Source organism: Saccopteryx leptura, chromosome 1 (assembly GCF_036850995.1).
Source record: "Saccopteryx leptura isolate mSacLep1 chromosome 1, mSacLep1_pri_phased_curated, whole genome shotgun sequence".
Lineage (NCBI taxonomy): Eukaryota > Metazoa > Chordata > Mammalia > Chiroptera > Emballonuridae > Saccopteryx > Saccopteryx leptura.
The window spans coordinates 308,913,837-308,933,125 of record NC_089503.1 but is presented as its reverse complement, the minus strand read 5'-3'; the positions used below and the strand labels follow the sequence as shown (position 1 = coordinate 308,933,125).

The 19,289-nt window shown below is 49.2% G+C and overlaps 1 protein-coding gene across 1 annotated transcript in view; it reads left to right on the top strand.

The window, feature by feature from the left end:
• CACNG2 (calcium voltage-gated channel auxiliary subunit gamma 2) overlaps nt 1–19,289 on the top strand; it is a 114,354-nt gene that overhangs the window by 86,057 nt on the left and 9,008 nt on the right. The window contains exon 2 of the mRNA XM_066358296.1: nt 14,215–14,298. Within this exon, the coding sequence (XP_066214393.1) occupies nt 14,215–14,298 (84 nt within the window). The remainder of the gene's footprint in view (nt 1–14,214; nt 14,299–19,289) is intronic.

The window sequence follows — 19,289 nt, the reverse complement described above, 5'->3', positions numbered from 1 at the left end:
ACCATATTAGAGATCTTCATGGCATGCTAGCAGGAAGGAGTATCCCTCAGGAAACAATGTCTGTGGGACATATCCTGGCTGACAGGCCTCATGACCTTTGTGCATAGAGCAGCAGAAGAGAAGCTAGCTCTGTAGAGATATTTATTTCCCTAGCATTTATTTTGTGATGGGCATGGTATCCATCCAGCATTCTTTATACATTATCTTGGGTTTTTTTAAGTGAGATAAAGTGAGAGAGAGTGACATACAGGAAGGGAGAGAGATGAGAAGCATCAACTCGTAGTTGTAGCACTTTATTCATTGATTGCTTTCTCATATGTGCCTGACTGGGAGACTCCAGCCAAGCCAGTGACCCCCTGCTCAAGCTCGTGACATTGGGCTCAAGCCAGTGACCATGGGGTCATATCTATAATCCCATGCTTAAGCTGGCGACTCGCACTCAAGCTAGTGAGCCTGCACTCAAGCCAGCCACCTCAGGATTTCAAACATGAGTCCTCAGCGGCATCCCACCATCGACGCTCTATCCACCTGGTCAGGATATCTTGTTCATTTTTACAACAACCTTACTCCCACTTATAAAGGAGAAGATCAAACCTTAAAGTGGGAAGGTGACCTGCCCTAGGTACACATAGTGAGTGTTGGAGCAGCAATTTGTCCAAGGTGTGGAAAGTGGAGGGAGAGTGGCATGTCTGGCACAGACTCAGTCATTAAAGGATGGTTGTGCATGCTAACTGGCCTTCACTTCTGCACAGGGTTTTGCAGTTTACACAGTGGGTTTATTAGCTCTCAATTCATCTGTTCAATTCCACCATCAGAGAAGCAGCACTAGCCCAGTTCCCCATTTTGCAGATAAATGACCTCAATTGACTTCATATCCACCCACTTCAGTCCACCCCCACTGCACCCGCCCTGCCAAGCCTACTCCATCTCCCTCCTGGACTATTCCTGTCACAGAGGGCCAGGCAAGAGACCTTGTGGCTTTGACTGGGCTCATGGCTTCCAGTCTTCCCCTCCAGTCCATTCTGCAGTCAGACACCAGGGCCATCAACCTAAAGCACATTCATCCCTGGCTTAAAACCCCTCTGTAGCTCCCAGTTGCTCTTAAATTCATACTTTGAATAACTTATTAGGTCCTGAATAAGCTGAACACAGCTACTTCTCTCCCAACCAGTCTGTCTCTCTCTCTTTCTCTCTCTCTCTCTCTCTCTCTCTCTCTCTCTCACACACACACACACACACACACACACACATCCACACCAACCATCTGTGCCTCTAGATCCCGTCTTCTCTCTCTGGTTAACCTTGCTCTTCTCCCTAGCACCTCCCTGTCCTCCATTCATCTGCCAACTTTTACTTATCCTTTGTGGCTCATCTGAGATGGGGCTTCTTCCAGAAAGCCTTCTTGGCAACCCACCACCATCCAGACTGAGCTATGCACCCTCCCACCCACCCTCCTGTGTCCTGTGCTCTGCCATAACAGTAGAGCATAGTGGTCACCTAGAACTCACTGCTTGGCATCAAACCCCAACTCCCTCAATCACAAGGGCAGTGAGTCCTTAGATGCATTCCTTCACTTCTCAGTGCCTCCATTACCACACCTTTAAAGTGGAGAACATAATCAAAGGGTTCCACTGATGAAATGGAAAGTACTATCCCAGTGCCTGGCTCATGGCAGTTTCTCCAAGGTGCCGGCCATCACCATCCCTGCCCTTGTTGTTGTTTATTGTTTTCACTCTGGGTCACATAAGTTAATTATGTGTCCAGGTGTCACCTAGACTCAGTCCTTGTGGACAGAGAATCCTGCTGTATTGATCTCTCCATTGTGACGCCAAGTTCAACCACCATACCTAGGTAGGCACTCAGTGAATTTGAGGACTAGCCAAAATACTGAATGAGTTTAAAGATGAATGACTTGCCCAAGATCACATGGTTAATGAATGGCAGAAAGAGGGCTCAGAGGCAAGCTCTCTCACTAAGTAGCACAGCCATCTTTTCACTTTCCAAGATAAATGTAGAGCTGTTGGTAAATGGCAGTATTTATTCATTATCTGCCTACTCCTGGGGCTCTGGTGTTGACGCAGTCACTTGAACAGTCCTGCTATGTAGGATCTAAATGTATCAGGTTCCCGTATTCCCTGGGCATGTCTCCACCAGGGAGCTCTCTTGAAACATCAGAGTGTAATCGCCATTCTCTGACTAGCTTGTGAACTTCTTGAGGGCAAGGACTGCGTGTAGCCCATCTGTACCCCCCAGCATGGGTTCCAGCGAAGGGAAACAGCACCTACCACTTACCAAGCCCCTACTAGATGCCAGGAACTGTGCTAAGTCCTCTCAATGCAGAGTTTTATGCAGTTCTCACAATTCTGTGAGATAGATCTTTCTGTCTCCCACTTTACAGACAAGAAGACTGAGGGTCAGAGAAGTTCAGTGGTATAACTGGATACAAACCTAGGAGGCCCACCTCCAGACTCCGAGGCTTAAAAACTGACCTTTGCTGCCTCTTTAGTAGTAGGAGCTGAGTTAATCAAACTGTATTTTGGGAAGGTTCCTTCATGGTCTATTTCATGGAGTGTGTTTTAAGTTAGCTTGTTAACTGTGTCAAGTGTCCTTAACCTCACCAAGAATAGGCTTTCAATCATATTGGGATGTGAAGTGGGTCTAAGGTTTTCCTGTCCCTGGGAAGCACTATGGGGAGTGAGGAACAGAGCTCGAGGCTGTGATGAAGGTGCCTTGAAGTTCAGAACCCAGATCCTCCCAAAGTCTCAGTCTTGGTGAGGTCGGACACATATCAATCCACCAGCCCATGGGCACCCCCACCCCATGACACCCAGAGTCCTCACTGTGGGGCCCTGACCACCATCTCTGTGGACCTCCTCCATAATCTCTAAGCATCAACAATCAACAGTTGTAGTTTGCTTATTGGCATGGGGATCTAATACAGCCTTCCTGTCTGAGGTGAAACCCACCATCTTACACCCCTTCCCAGCCCCCTTAGTCCAAGGGTGACGTACCCTGTCACATACTCAGTCTCAGTGATGCCCCCTCTTCCCATGTTCATGGCCACAGCTGGCACTGTTCAAGTAAAAAGTTTATCCTGGCCCTGGCCAGTTGGCTCAGTGGTAGAGCGTCGGCCTGGCGTGCAGAGGTCCCGGGTTCGATTCCCGGCCAGGGCACACAGGAGAAGCGCCCATCTGCTTCTCCACCCCTCCCCCTCTCCTTCCTCTCTGTCTCTCTCTTCCCCTCCCGCAGCCGAGGAGGCTCCATTGGAGCAAAGATGGCCCGGGTGCTGGGGATGGCTCCTTGGCCTCTGCCCCAGGCACTAGAGTGGCTCTGGTCGCGACAGAGCGACGCCCCAGATGGGCAGAGCATTGCCCCCTGGTGGGCAGAGTGTCGCCCCCTGGTGGGCGTGCCAGGTGGATCCCGGTCGGGCGCATGCAGGAGTCTGTCTGACTGTCTCTCCCCGTTTCCAGCTTCAAAAAATACAAAAAAAAAAAAAAAGTTTATCCTGAACAAAGAGGTTGTGAGGAACACTGAGACACCTTTCAATTCATTCAGTTATTCTACAGATATTTAATAAGCACCCCCTATATGCCAGCACTGAGGGTTCTATAAATTGCCTTCTTTAAAATGTGTTTGATATTAAATACATATAAAAGACTATTTTAGGCCCTGGCCAGTTGGCTCAGTGGTAGAGCGTCGGCCTGGCGTGCAAGAGTCCCAAGTTCAATTCCCAGCCAGGGCACACAGGAGAAGTGCCCATCTGCTTCTCCACCTCTCCTCCTCTCCTTCCTCTCTGTCTCTCTCTTCCTCTCCCGCAGCCAAGGCTCCATTGGAGCAAAGTTGGCCTGCGCGCTGAGGATGGCTCTATGGCGCTACAATGGCTCTGGTTGCAACAGAGCAAGGCCCCAGATGGGCAGAGCATCGCCCTCTGGTGGGCATGCCGGGTGGATCCTGGTCGGATGCATGCAGGAGTCTGTCTGACTGCCTCCCTGTTTCCAACTTTAGAAAAATACAAAAAAAAAAAAGACTATTTTAACATGTATGATTGTGTTTATTAGGATTAGATTCAGCTACCATATTTTTTAACTAAAATTTAAAAGATGGTTTATTTTTCTCTCATTGCACAACTAGAGATAAGATGTCCAGGGCTAGACTCCATAGTGGTGTGGCCCAGATGCCTCTATCACCGTGCAGCTCTCCATTCTCAAGGTTGTGTAGTGATCCAAGATGGCAACCTTTGACCTCCAAAGTCCATGTGCCAGGAGGAAATAGCTGAGAAGGGTACATCCCATAAAGAACATTTCTCAGAAATTGCTCCCACCACTTCTACTTACATCTCATTGTTCAGAACTCAGTCAGATGGCTACCTCTAGCTGCAACAGAGTCTAGGAGCAAAAGTCTACATTCTGGAAGTCATATGTCCAAGCAAAACGTGGGAAGATAGAACAGGATACTAGGAAATAGCCAGCAGGCTCTGCCATAGAGAGACACAAAGAATAAGCAGCTGTGTATTCACCATCAGGCTAAGAATTAGAGCGTCCTCAGTGCATTAAAGTCATCACATGCCCTCCCTGCCACATTCCGCACCCTCTCCTACTCTGTGTCACTCTGACTTGAATGCTGTGTGTATCATCGTCTTGCCTGATTTTACAGCTTCACCACAAGTGTATGTATTTCTAAGCAATCTGTGGTCTAGTTGTACAAGTTTTTAATTTCATGAAAATAGAATTATACCATACACATTTTCCTGTGGCTTGACTTTTTATGTTGAATATTATGTTTGCAGAATTCACCTGTGCTGACATGTGTAGCTGTAACCCACTCACATTCACTGCTGACCCCATTATAGTAACATACTCAAAGGTACTATCTTTCCTCTAACAATATTAAAGTGGGCTGTTCCCAGCATTTGGCTGTTACAAGCAGTGCTGTTACAAACATTCTATACTCATCTCCTTGTGCATATATGCAAGTGTTCTTTCTTCCTAAGTAAATTTCTAAAAGAAATTGCTAGGTTGTGGAGTATACCCCCATTTTTATACTGTCAAATAGGCTTTTAATAAGAGAGGCGTGCCTGACCTGTAGTGGCACAGTGGATAAAGTGTTGACCTGGAACGCTGAGGTCACCAGTTCAAAACTCCGGGCTTGCCTGGTCAAGGCGCATACGAGAAGCAACTACTATGAGTTGTTGCTTCCCACTCCTCCATTTCACCCTTTCTTTCTCTCTCAAAAAAGAAAGAGGCACAAAATCTCCTGGTGCCCTGGGGATTCTAACAGTTGACATAATGTTCATCTGTTTAGAAGAATGGAATGTGTAGTATACTCCCTGCCTACACACATGTGTGTGCACACACACATGTACACACACACCCACACTGACTCATTCATTTGTCCATTTGTTCAATAAACATTTGTCATGTAGCCGTTATCATTACTTATAAGACACATCATCCATGTAACAGTGATTTTTCAGGAGAAGAGAGACACACTGCAGTAAATGAGCCCATCAGTTATAAGACACATCCCAACTTCAGAAACACTGAACTAACTGTTCATGTGAGCATCTTAGAATCAAGGGAAATATGACATGTTCACATAAGAATTTCTCTTTAAGAAAATCTGTCCTTAAGAAGCTTACAGACTTGTAGCCATGTCTTCCTAAACAATGATACCAGAATGCAGACGATGACAAAACAGATACAAAGTGCTTGAAAGCCTCACAACCCAGCCCAAAGTGTGGTCCCTCGGGGACCCTGTGGTGTCAGCACTGCCTTGGGAGCCTGGGAGAAACGCAGACGCTCGGGCCCCACCCACACCCACGGAGTCTGGAATCTGGCTTAGCACGATGCCCCGCTGATTCCTACACTCACCGAAACCCAGAGGCATTGCACAGCAGCTGTGGGAGGGAAAAGTCTTTCTGGCTTAGGGCAATCAAGAATGGCCTGCCGAAAGAGATGCCTCTTAAAGAAGAAAGAGAAGGAAGAACAACATTCACAAAGTGCCTGCTCTGGGTTAGAAACTCACTAGAGGGCTTCACTTCTGTCATCCCATTGAGTCCTCAGAATCACCTGACAGAGATTAATATCCCTTTTTTACAGCTAAGGAAACTGAGGCACAGAGAGGTCACATAACTTGCTCATGGCCACACAGCTCATAGCTAGCAAAGTCAGGCTGAGAAGCCAGATCTTTCTGAGTCTGAAGTACATTCTCTTCCCCCACATCACATAGAAGGAATTAAAGAAGTAGCTGTGATGACAAGAATGATAAGAATGAGGACAGGATACCACTGGAGATTGTATGAGCAAGTGCTCGCTATGGGGTCAGGACCTCTGGGAGGTGACAGCTTAGGGCAAATGGAAAAGGCAAACTCAGGGAAAAGAGGAAGGAGCCACAACAGACTCCTTACCCCATTCTAACCCCAGCCAGTGTCCACACAGGACCAAGTACATGGTAGGCATTCAGAACAATCCAATGAATGAATAAATGAATGAAAAAGTGAACAACAGGTAAAAGAGCAAACCACATAGACTTGTTTCAAACCCTCAAGCACCAGCTGGTGCCAGGGCGGTGCTGGGGGCTGGTGTTCTAGGAGGGACAAGCCAGCCATTGCTCACCCACTCAAAGTTCCCTGAATCCCTGCCTTCAGGGAGGGCCCTGCCAGCAAAGCAAGGAGCCAGGAGCAGAAAGGGTTCAAAACACAGAGAAAGCAGCTCCCACCAAACCCTTCATTTACTTCACTTAGAAAATTACTGAGCCAGCCTCCTCCCGGTGCCTCAGCCCCTCCACCCGCACCCTCCTGGCTCCCATGCTGCTCCCTACAACTGCTCATGAGAAGTAGAAAAGAAAACAGCGTCTGTGCAGCCCCTAATGACCAGGTTTATGAAGAGCTTATTGTATCTCACAGACATGAGACAGCAGTTGGTGTTGTGAGATATTAATGTGCTTTTTACAAAGCTGATGAAACCTCCTCCTAAACTACTTAATACCTGCAAGCTGAAATTTCCAGGCTGAGACAGTAAATTCCCAGAGGCAGAGCTGCAGCAGCCTTAGGCACAGCCCTTGGCCTTTTTGTCTTGACTTGGCCTGAAGTCACTCAGCTCTGGAGTTGGTGCGGCATCACTGCCCTTCTGGAGTGGGGGTTCAGCAGAGATTTTTGTGGCTGTTGGGCCCCTTGGCAGAATAATCACTTAGAGTTCATGAAGGGAGAGTCTCCCCTACACTCTCTCCTTATCCTCCAAATGCTCAAAGCCAATGCCTGTGGGGGAGTGGGCAGTTCACCCGGGACCACAGGCCCCTGTGGGATCTGGCCCCTGTCCCTCTCCAGCCGTCTCCTGCTTTCATGCTCGGCCATCCTGCTCTGTAAATGAACCAACGTTTTTGGAAATCTCCAATCCCACTAGGATGTCATGTCCACATCAGCCGACCCCTCACCCAAGATGGCCTTCCATCCAGTGGTGTGCCGGTGAACATGTAACCACTGGACCTCTGGGCCATGAAGGGGATCTTGAGAAGTACTATTTGCCGATTCCTGTGGTGCAAATACTCCCACCATGGCTGACTTCAAGTTTCTAATGTAAGTTAGGAAAGACACCAGGTCAGCTCCCAGGAGCCAGTACAAGCCAGCTCCAGCATTCCACTACTTACCTCCAACTCTGCCCTGGGATACTTCCTCAGACCTCCTCCTCCAGACAGTCTGTTCCTCCTGTGTGTCCAGCACTTCCCTGCTTCCCTGACTTTGCTCTTGCTGGCCCCTTTTCCTAGAATCTCTCCTCACCCTCCACTACTTCCTCATCACACCCCAACACACACACACACACACACACACACACACATGACCTGCTTCTCCTGGCTGACTCCCTCTCCGCCTTCTGGAGCAGCTCAGACAGCTCCTCCTCAGGAGGCCAGTTTCAACACCCACACACTGACACACCGAGATATGCACCTACTGTGTGCACCCAGGCAGGCTTTGCTCTGTCACAGCACACACCCTGCTACGCCACAGCATCTGCGCTCTGTCCCCCACCACAGGCTGCAAGTCCTGTGGGCACAGGAAGAATATTTTTCTCTGTCTTCAGCAGGTCGCAGGGAGAGCATTGCATACAGTCGGTGTTCCATAAATGTTAGCTGAACAACGCTGTTCCCATAAGGCTTGTACATCCATCCCTCTAATATAGTATGTGAGGCATTACATTCTGTGTTTTCTGCCTCCCCCCTCCCACCCCCAGACTGTGTGTCCCTGAAGGGCAGGGGTCAGGTTAGATTTCCCTCCACACCCTAGTGTCAGGCACTTAGCCCATGCCTCTGGGCCTGGAGATGGTAGGACCCTCCCTGCTCCTCACTGCTGTTTTGAGACCATTCCTCAGCCTCTTCTCCAAACTCCCTGCCTCGCTGAAAATCATCCCGGCCTTCTCTACCAGAGTTCCGAAGCCATCATTCCCTCCCAGCACACCTTCTTTGAGGAGCTAGCACCACCCTGCTCAAGGCTCCTCTTGTAGGCAGACCTCCTGCAGATTTCGCAATTGGGCAGAGGGTCCCCCTGGCACCTGGCTTCACCCCCGGCCTCAGCCAGCAGGTACTTACTAGTCCTGCCTCTCTGGTCATTAAATACTGACCTCCTACCTATGGCACCAGTAAGCCCCAGTAAGTCTGGGGAGAGGGCTGGGCAGGGGTGGCTCCTGGGTTTTTGAGGCAGCGGAGGGAGGGGCTGGACTAAAGCCCCATCTCCTCCCCCTCCTCCCCAAGGATGGGTAGAGGGATAAGCCCTGAGCATCAGGCCCTGCAGCTCCACAAACCCTGAGGCCTAGCCCAAATACACCTACGGAGAGGTAGTCAAGGGCCCAGGAAGAGAAGATCCTTCCTACAGGCCTGAGTGGCAGGGCCGGGCTGTGCTTATACCACTGCCCTTGAAAGCACTACCTCGGAGGCTTCCCCTCCCCTCACCACACTGCCCGCACTCCGCCACTCCCAGCACCATCAATCCCCAGGGGGTGTGAGGAAGAGGGCCCTTTTCACAGAGAAGTCCTCTAGCTCAGTGGTCCCCAAGCCCCGGACCGCGGACCCGTATCAGTCCGTGGGCCATTTGGTACCGGTCCGCAGAGAAAGAATAAATAACTTACATTATTTCCGTTTTATTTATATTTAAGTCTGAATGATGTTTTATTTTTAAAAAATGACCAGATTCCCTCTGTTACATCCGTCTAAGACTCACTCTTGATGCTTGTCTTGGTCACGTGATATATTTTTCCGTCCCACCCTAAAGACGGATCCGTGAAAATATTTTCTGACATTAAACCAGTCCGTGGCCCAAAAAAGGTTGGGGACCACTGCTCTAGCTGACCAGATTAGGAGAAAATTCAGTACCTAACTTCAGCACTCCCTGAGACGGGCTGACTTACACTCCAGCAGAGAAGGACCCGAGACAGCTGGTGTGGTTCCCTGTGTCAAATCGTGGTTGAGACAGAACCACCATTCAGTGTTAAGTGCCTCATCATCGAAAGATCACACCAATGATTTCTAAAAGCCAACCAGTAATTTGGGGCTTATTAGAACAATTTGATAAATCGATTTACACTTCAACTTTTAACATAGTAAGCAGTTTTGTAATATATACATGATGTACATAGAAAATAAAAATGAACTTTAGTTTTATCTTATATATTAATTTAGATGAACTTTCCAGTTGCTAAATACTTTGAATGTCATCACTACCTCCTTTGAGCCACCCAGTTCATGGCCTTACACTTGACCCTGAGGTGACCAATAACCACACTCCACAATCTGGCTTTCGCATCCACCCTTGGACTCGCATGGCCCACCCTTTCGGTTCACCCCATGAGCCCATGACTCCGACAATTCTCTGACCCCCACTCCAGGCTTCTGATGCACCGACGCACCATCTTTTCACTGCCCTTGTTACCCAGCCGAGGCCCTGCCAGTTTTCATAATCACTCTCTGCCCTTCTCACACTCATCTCACAGACCCCCATCCTGGTTAAAGGCAGCCCTCCAGCTAAACTGCAGCGACATGCTAAATGGGGCCTGAGGAGACCACAGAATCACAAGAGGGACCTTGAAGCCACCAACAGCATACTTTGTTTCGAGCCTAGTCCATTCTCTCTCCCACTGTCATGGAGGAAAATTTGACTCCCTTCTTCCTTTGTCGAATCTCCAATGCTGCCTCCCCTTCCTCATTCTCAGTTGATGATCCTGCTTCCCATTTTATCAAGAAAACAGAAGCAACCAGAAGAGAAGTGTCACAAGCTCCCACCATGTCTACTCACAAGTTTCTCCTGCCCAACTAGTGCAGTGAACGTACCGTCATTCACTCCATCAAAGGCCACCCTTGCACTTGTGTACTGGACCTCATCTCCCCTCAATTCCTTCTGCATTGCTCCCCCTTTCTCTGGGTCAATTCTCTTCTCTACTGGAACATTCCCACCAGCATCACTCATGCCTTACATCTCCCCCAACACAGAGTAGTCAAAAGGGTGATAGACATCCCACTAGCACAATGCAGGGAACAGGGTAGAGAGAGATAGAGAGGAGACAACAAAGGATGTGGAGGGAGCTCAGGCAACCAGACCAGCATGTGCAAAGATCCTGTGGTAGGAAGGAACATGCAGAAGGAAGGCTCAGATGGCATGTGCACAGAGAGGGAGGTGGATAGGAGGTAAGACCAGACAGTGGTTGGGTCAGGCCCTGTTAAAGACGTTAAACTTTTCACCTGGCCAGGTGGCTCAGCAGACAGAGTAACATCCTGGCACACCAAGGTTGCAAGTCCGATCCCTGGTCAGGGAACATACAAGAAGCAATCAATGAGAGCACAACTAAATGGAACAATTAAGTGGGACGAGAACTTCTACCTCTTGTCCCCCCTCCCTCCTACTGTCTCTCTCCCTCCCCCTCCTTCTTTCCTCTCTCTCTCTCTCTCTCCCTCTCTCTCAAACCAAAGAAGAAAATAAAAAGGATGTTGAATTTTCCCTAAGAGCACGGAAAAGTTATTGAGTATTTTAAACCGAAGGTGGCTTGATAAGATTTGATTCTCAAAGGATCACTATGATAACTCTATAGAGAGGGACAAGAGTGGGTGCAAAATGACCAGTAGGGAAGCTATTGCAGTCCTCCCAGGAAGCAAGGAAGGTGGCGTAGAGGTGGGTGATGCTGTCAATAGAGAGAAATTGATGAGTTCGAGAGACACTGAGCAGCAAATACAACAAATGTCATGATGGATGGAACCTGCACTGAGGACGAGGAGATGTTGGCGATGACAACTGGGCTTAGACTTGCACCAAGAAGTGATGGAGAGGCATTTGCTGAGCTAGTTGGTGCCTCCAGAAGACTAGGCTTGAGATAAAGACCAGGAGTTCAGGTTTGGACCTGCTGAGCATATGGTGCCTTTATGACATCCACCAGGAGACATCAAATGGGCGGTTGAATACCCAGGTCTAGACCTCACAGGAGAGGTCTGGGCAGCTGATTATTTTAGTACAGCCTCTCAACAAGCATCTCTTCTCTGTTCTTTTATGCTAGGCACCATGCTAGGAGCCAACGGTCAGTCAAGGATGGCTGAGTGACAGGCCTGTCAGAGTGGCAGCCAGGCTGCAGGGGGAGCAGGTGCAGGTGTGCAGCCCTTAAAAGAAGGATGCGGAAGTTCCGCCTGGGAGCCCTTGGTTTGGGTTGAGCACTGTCCCCAACTTGTTAGGAGACTCGGGGCACATCAGGATCACTCTCTGCACCTCACCTCCTGCAGGCTTCCTTAGAAAGATGCCTGGCATAGAGTTGGCGCTGATGAAATGTTTGTCAGATTGAGCTGAGAGAAAATGAAAGTGCTTCACAAAGTGCTTTTAGAACACACTGATTTGTAACTTTAACAATTCGGAGGATATTACATCCTCTTAGCAGCCAATACAAAGACACTTCTCAGGAGAGAGGGGTATGCGATTGGAAAAGGGAAGAAGCTACTAGGGGGAGGTTGAGGTCTTCTGTTAATAGACCAAGATGCACGAGGGCAAAGGGGAGATGTGCTCGGGATGACAGAAGCTGGAAGACAGCAAGGTCAGGGGAAGGAGGGAGTAAGAAGAGGGACTGCCCAGAACACTCAGAAAAGAGACCTGCCTTATGGGAGCATTTTGGGTGAAACCCTGTGCTCTTGGGACCCTACAAAACTTCTGTGAAACTACCAGAAGTCCCAATATGCTCTGGGGAATTATTTTTCTTGCAGAAGTCAGGAAAAGAGATAAATTAGGTACAGAGACAGTGAACGGGAGGTGAGGGGGGGGTCAACTATTTTCTCTGTAACATGTAGCATAGAATAGAAGCCAGAAATTGGCCCTGTCCCATTGGCTCAGCAGTAGAGTGCCAGCCCAGTGTGTGGAAGTCCTGAGTTCGATTCCCAGTCAGGACACACAGGAGAAGTGACCATCTGCTTCTCCACCCCTCCCTCTTCCTCTGTCTCTCTCCATCTCTCTATATATATCTCTCTATATATCTTCCCCTCCTGCAGTCATGACTTGAATGGTTCGAGCAAGTTGGCCCTGGCACTGAGAATGGCTCTATGGCTTCACTCAGGCACTAAAATAGTTCAGTTGTCGAGCAACAAAGCAGCAGCTTCAGATAGGAAGAGCATCACCCTGTAGGGGGCTTGCCAAGTGAATCCCAATCAGGGTGCATGCAGGAGTCTGTCTCACTGCTTCCCCACCTCTCAAATAAATAAATAAATAAATAAATGCCAGAAATACCTAAAATACTCATCTTCATGTAAGTATACCAGTGCCCTATATATGCACATGTATATACAGATCTGTGTTATAATGCTTTAAAATTCCTGAATAACTTCTATTGTACATAATGAGACCTTCTTTACGGGATATGAGGCTCAGAATTCTGTAGGAAAATAAATTGCTAACATGTACAGAGCACTGCATTAATTAGGTTATATTAGCTGCTTTCACAGAAAAATCCCAAATGTCAGTGGCTGAATATAGTCAAAGTCCATTTCTCCCTCACAGCAATGCCCTCAAGCATGCTCACTAATGTGCCAGGCACTGTTCTGAGCACTTTATATGTGTCAGCTCATTTAATCCCCATGACAACCTGCCAACGCAGAATTCCTATGATCTCCACTTTCAGATGAGGAAACTGAGGCATCCCAGTGAGGCTGTGCTGGACCCAAGTGGTCCAGGTCTTGAGCCTGCCTCTCACCTCCTGCACCATACTCCCAGCATAGGTCCAGTTAGTCGTTCACTTAGGGAAAGTTAGCCCGCATTTGTGGTACCTATGCTGGTACTGGGGACACAGAGTCCCTGCTGTCAGGAGGTGGACATGGCTGTAACTTCTGTCCCACATCTCTATTTTCATGGAGATTGCATTGCATAGCTCACTCATTCACTAATGACTGCTGGGGGGGGGGGGGAGGGCTGCTGTGGCATTGGGTAGGGGTTTTCACCGTAGCTGGTTCTTACCTATCACCGAGCAAATATTTAGAATCAAAAGCCCTAAGTCCATCATTTCCTGGCATGAGTACTTATTCAGTCATGTAGCCCCCTGAGCCTCAGTTTCTTCATCTGTAAAATGGAATTAATAACACCCCCCACAGGCCTGTGGTAGAGCCAAAATGAGTCTAGTCCAAAAGCCCAGGCAGAGGGCCCAGTCCCTAGTGGGGCTCATCTCCTGGATTTCAACACTCTTGGGGGCTGGGAGCTGTGAATTCCATGCCACTGCAGATGGGATGGTGCTTTGCAAGCTCATCTAAATTGCTGTGGGAGTGTTTGTCAGCATCAGCCTGGGGTCTGCCTTCCTGGGAAAGCTATCTGCTTTCTCTCATGCAAATTGCAGGTGACTTCTGGCTGAACTGGGGCACAGAAGCAGCCACAGGTAACCGGTTCATTGTTCACGGGCCTCCTCAGTGTCGGTTCCCAGCCCTGAATCAAACCTCCATCATCCTCCAGGCTTCAATTAATCCTTAGAAGCCTCCATGAAGGGGTGGGAGGCTGAGTTTTGAAGTCTTAGGCCTTAGATCCGCACAGCAGCACTGCCGGGGAGGGGCGTGTTTGATTCCCCAGGAGGGCATCCAAACAGACAAAGCAATGCCTTCCTTCCAGGGTGAGGGAGAAGGCTTAGCCAGCTTCAGAAGAGTGAGAAGTCAGGAAGAGGCCAGTGAGCACCGAGTCCCAGAAACTATGATGTCTCATGTGTTCTGTCTCCCCTTGTTTTCCAGGGAACTTCAAAGGTCTCTGCAAGCAAATTGATCACTTCCCAGAGGACGCAGATTATGAAGCTGACACAGCAGAATATTTCCTTCGTGAGTGCATGTAATTTTTTATCTCCTTCCTGGTGATGCATTCTGCTCTCCAAACTTCAGAGCTCCAAAGACCCGCACTATCTTGAGGTTCCTTGTCTCAGCAGAGGGCAGGGAAACGCTGAGCCTCTCTCCTTTCCTCCTGGCCAGGGGCCATACCTTCATGCTTGGGTCCCTCTGCCCACAACACCTTCCCCTCTCTTCTCTGTAGAGCAAACTCCTACTCATCCTCCAGCTCTCAGCTGAAGTGTTACCTCTTCCAAGAAGTCCTCCATGTCCTTAAACAGATTACCAGAGCACAACAGTTTTTCCATGCTGTGGGGTCCTTGCCTACTAGAGCAACCGTTTCCCTCATGGTCCTACCAACACTGCCAGGCCAGGGGCTCTTCCTATCTTGTTTGTATTATATTTTCAGGCCAGTGCCCTCAGTAAACATTTCCTGAATAGCTGAATGAGGAAACTCTTTAGGCAGTGCCGGATTAGAATTTCTACTGAAACAATAAATGAGAGTCTTTCTCTTCCACCACTTGTCAAGTCACAGTTAAAACCTGATGTAATAGCTGAGATCTTAAATCCACCTGAGACATACCTATCAAGAGACAGCATTTGAGTCCCAGAGGAAATTTCCCAAGATTCGGCAAAAACTAACAAGATGAAATGTTCCCTGAGAAAGGGATTTCCAAGAGCGGGGCTGAGGGTCCTTGACACTCGGGACAGCAAAGCCGCCCAGAGCAGGAGTGGCTTCAGGCTCTGCTTGAGGCTCTCAGGCCCGCTCCTCCAGAGCTCTCCTCTCCTCCCAGGAGCACCCCTCTGCCCCCTCCCTCCCCGCAGTGGAGTGGTTAGCACCACCCTCAGATCACTACTATGAAAAATGTAGGAGGCATTTTATTATATGGATCACCTGTCTCTTTCAATAATTATTCCTCATATCAAACCAAATCTCAGGTCAGCCTGGAATCCGGGTTTCATTGAAAAGCCCATGGAACATGAAGTCAGCCAGGCAATTGGGAAGAGAAAGGCAGGGAACATGGTACAATTTATAGATTTCTTTTTAAAGGAGAGAAAATATCTTACAATGCTCATCACTTTTTTTTTTTTAATGAATTCCTGCAAGATGCTGCTTTTAACTGGAATTCCTGAAGGGCCTGGTTGTGTTCCCTGTTACCATGTCTGGGGCTCACAAAAAAGTTTGGCAGTGGTGTGAAGGCAGATTGAGCACCTTCTGATGCTAGACCCTGTGCTCAGGGCTGAAGAAATCAAGATGAATGAATGAGACACAGTCTGTGGCCCTAGGGAGACCATGAGGCACACAGCCAGGTGGGGAGGACCCTCAGAGAAACAGCTGGACTGGGAGACCCACACGGCAGACATGCAGCCTGCACACAGAAGCGGTAGGGGGAGGCCCACCCACAGCCACACTGGTCGAGCACAGCGAGGGTGTAATACTTTATCAGCTAGACACCAAATGCTTGTCGCAGAAACATTGTCTCATTCTCTGCTGTGCCTAGAACAGTTCCTGGAATACAGTAGATGCTTGGTCAATGCTGTTTGTTAAGTAAAGGAAACATATAGGTTTCTTCAGTGACTATTCCTACCTACTCTATATCTCCATTTCTTTATTCTTTTTTTTTTTTTTTTTTTTGCATTTTTCTGAAGCTGGAAACGAGGAGGCAGTCAGACAGACTCCCACATGCGCCTGACTGGGATCCACCCGGCATGCCCACCATGGGGGGATGCTCTGCCCATCCGGGGGCCTGCTCTGTTGTGACCAGAGCCAGTCTAGCACCTGAGGCAGAGGCCACAAAGCCATCCTCAGCGCCCGGGCCATCTTTGCTCCAATGGAGCCTTGGCTGCGGGAGGGGAAGAGAGAGACAGAGAGGAAGGAGAGGGGGAGGGGTGGAGAAGCAGATGGGCGCTTCTCCTGTGTGCCTTGGCTGGGAATCGAACCCGGGACCTCCGCACGCCAGGCTGACTCTCTACCACTGAGCCAACCGGCCAGGGCCCATTTCTTTATTCTTAAAGATAGAAGAACTTAGTGTTTGGCTCATTTTGGCATCCCTGGACAAAAGACTTAAACATATATTAGCAGTGCAAGATCCGAGTGTCTGAGTTGACTTAATACAACAATATTTCTGAGCATCTATAATAGGAGGTCAGCAAACATTTCCTGTTTATTTTAGGCTTTGCAAACTATAGTCTGTCCCAACTACTCAACTACCCTTGTTGCACAGTGGCAACAAAGACAATATGGAAGCAAATTAGTTGTGGCTGTGCTCCAATGAAACTTAACTACTTACAAAACAGGCAGGAGGATGCATTTGGCATAATTTGCTGACCCCTGATCTGTAATATGCTAATCTTGGGCTAGACAATAAAAGTAATTGTTTAAAGCTGGAAATGCGAGTTCCTATCATTATTAAGCTCTAATCTAGTTGACTAGAGAAGCTAGAAGACAGGGATCATTCTTGAAGGATCCTCTGCCCCACTAAGGTGGACAGAGCTGGGGCCCAGGGAGGTTTGCCCGGCTTCTCCTGAGGTAGTCAGAGCTATAATGAAAGGTAGGCGGGGCTGCATCTGAGTGGGTAGAGCCTGAGTCAGCTCTCTATTCAAGTCTGTTAAACCTATCTGCACGATGCACCTGCCACACAGGAGGCTGTGAGAACCTAAGAAGCCACCCCTGTCCCCGAGGACTCACTGTCTGGAGATAGACCCATGAATGTAAGGTGTTATGCCATGACATGAGCTAGAAGGAAGTGTGGAGTGCAGGAGAGCATGGGTCCTAACCCAGCCTGAAGGAGAACATTCTAGAAGGGGTCCCTAGACAAGGCAGCACCAAAGCTGAGACCTGGGCTCTAGAAGCATTCATTCGTTTGTTTGTTTGTTCATTCACTCATGAGTCATACACTAAGCACTCACTATGTGCAGGGCACTGTTGTCAGTTAAGGGGATCCAAAGAAAGTGGGGGCCTCCATGAAAGTTACATCCCAGTGGAAGAAACAAGCAATAGCAAGTGAAAACTACCCCCCTGCATAGTTTCAAAGCGCGGAGAAGAGATGGGTGAAGAGTGGAGAGGGAGGGGGCAGGCCCAGGGCAGAGAGGCATGTTACCTAGATGGGGGCGTCAGGACAGCTTCTCTAAATGAAGGAGCTAAGACGAGTTTGGGGAAGCAAGGATCTGAGGAGAGAATGGCAAGAGCAAAGATCTTATTAAGGCAGGAACAAGGCAGTATGTTTGCAGATCAGAGCCCGGGGGGTGCACGGAGGGCATCCATGAGCAGAGGAGCCCAATCCTGTTGGGAAGAAAGTGGATCTCACTCCACCTGTGAAGGGAGCCACGAGCAGGGGCACTGATCTGGAAGGTCAATGCTGGCTGCTGTAGGGGAGGCAGGGGATCACAAAGGGATACTCAGGAAGGCAGGGAGACCAGATGACGGCTGTGGCAGCCATCCTGGTAAGAGGCAATGGCGGCTAGGACCATCGTGGCTGTGGTGGTAGTGAGAGTGAGATGCTGCTTGGGAGGCAGAGCTGACAGGGCTAGAGGTGGCCTGGTGATTGTGGTGGGCAGTGGGACAGGACACTGCTGGGTTTCCAGAGGACAGTAGAAGACTGTGAGGATGGACAGGGGTCTCAGGGGTGGGGGATCCAGGAAGGTACAAATGGGCTCAGCAAAGAGAGGCACCAGAGCCCTGTGTGCCCAGACCAGGCATCTTTGGCTCTGACCCTTTGCACTCAGCCTGCCTCAGAATCAGAGGGGCAGGGGGACAGGCTGGGTAGGCTCCAGGAAGGACACTGGAGTGCCTCTCGTGGCCAGGATCCACTGGACTCTGCTCACCTTAAGGGCAGGATCTGTTCTGAACCACCTCTGACTCCCCAGTGCCCAGCACAGAGCCTGGCATAGGGCCACACTATCTGGAACAAACGAAAGTATAAACATGTGTAAGTGTGGGACTGCAGGCCTTGCCAGGCAGAGCCAGAGCTCCCGAGGAACCTCTAAGTGTTTTTTCCTGGGTCTTTGGGGCCAACTATCCTGGTATTCAGGAGACCAAAAGAGATCTGAGCTGCCCAGGGGCCCTGGCTCCTCTTGGTATCCAGCAGACCTGAGGTCAAGGGACAGCTCAGCCCCTGATCTGCCTGGTGCTTTCACCTCTAAGAACCTAGTCTCCCCATCTGTAAGAGTGGAAAATTGCCTACCAATTAGTAGAATTGTGAGATGCAGTTGGTCAAGGGTCTGAAATACCCTCTTTTCCTTGTTCCTGTCCCAGGTCTCCCTTCTTCCCCCACTTTTATACATGATATCAAGTTTGAAAGACCACTTAGAAGCAGATTACATTGTGTGTGTGGTGTGTGTGTGTGTGTGTGTGTGTGTGTGTGCGCGCGCGCGCGCGTGCACGCGCATGCATGCACACGCTCGTGCACATGTCCCTGGAGATTCACATGTATTCATTCATTCATTCATTCAATTATGGGGCAATGTGTTCTATGTCTTTCCTTGCCTGCATGTCCATAAGTCTGAGTGTCTGCCTGTCTGAATGGGTAAGTGCCTGTGTGTTTGCACATGTCTGCTTGTGTGCATGTGGGTCCCTGCATGGTGAGTGTTTGTGTGCATGTGTGTGTCAGGTCCAGGAAATGGGAGTGGTATCACCCAGCTGTCCCAATGTGATTCGAAGCAGGGGAAGAAGATCAGAGGAAATGAGCTCCCTTCCAGTCATGTATTAGGCGCCTTCTGTGTGCTAGACCCCAAAATCAACTGTATTGCAGCCACCTGTAGCCCAGGACTACAGGGTGGGGTCTGGCTCTCCTGGGGCTGGAGCTGATGGGATGTCCCTGACACATTCTGTCCAGGGGGAATGGAGGGGCTGGCACCAAGAGGTCACACATGCACATGCACATACACACAACACAGCTGCAGTAACAGGGCCTTACTGTGTCAAACACTCTTTTTGCAGAGCCAGAAGTGAATAGAAGGGGAGGGGAGGGAGGGCTCTGGTTAGGGCC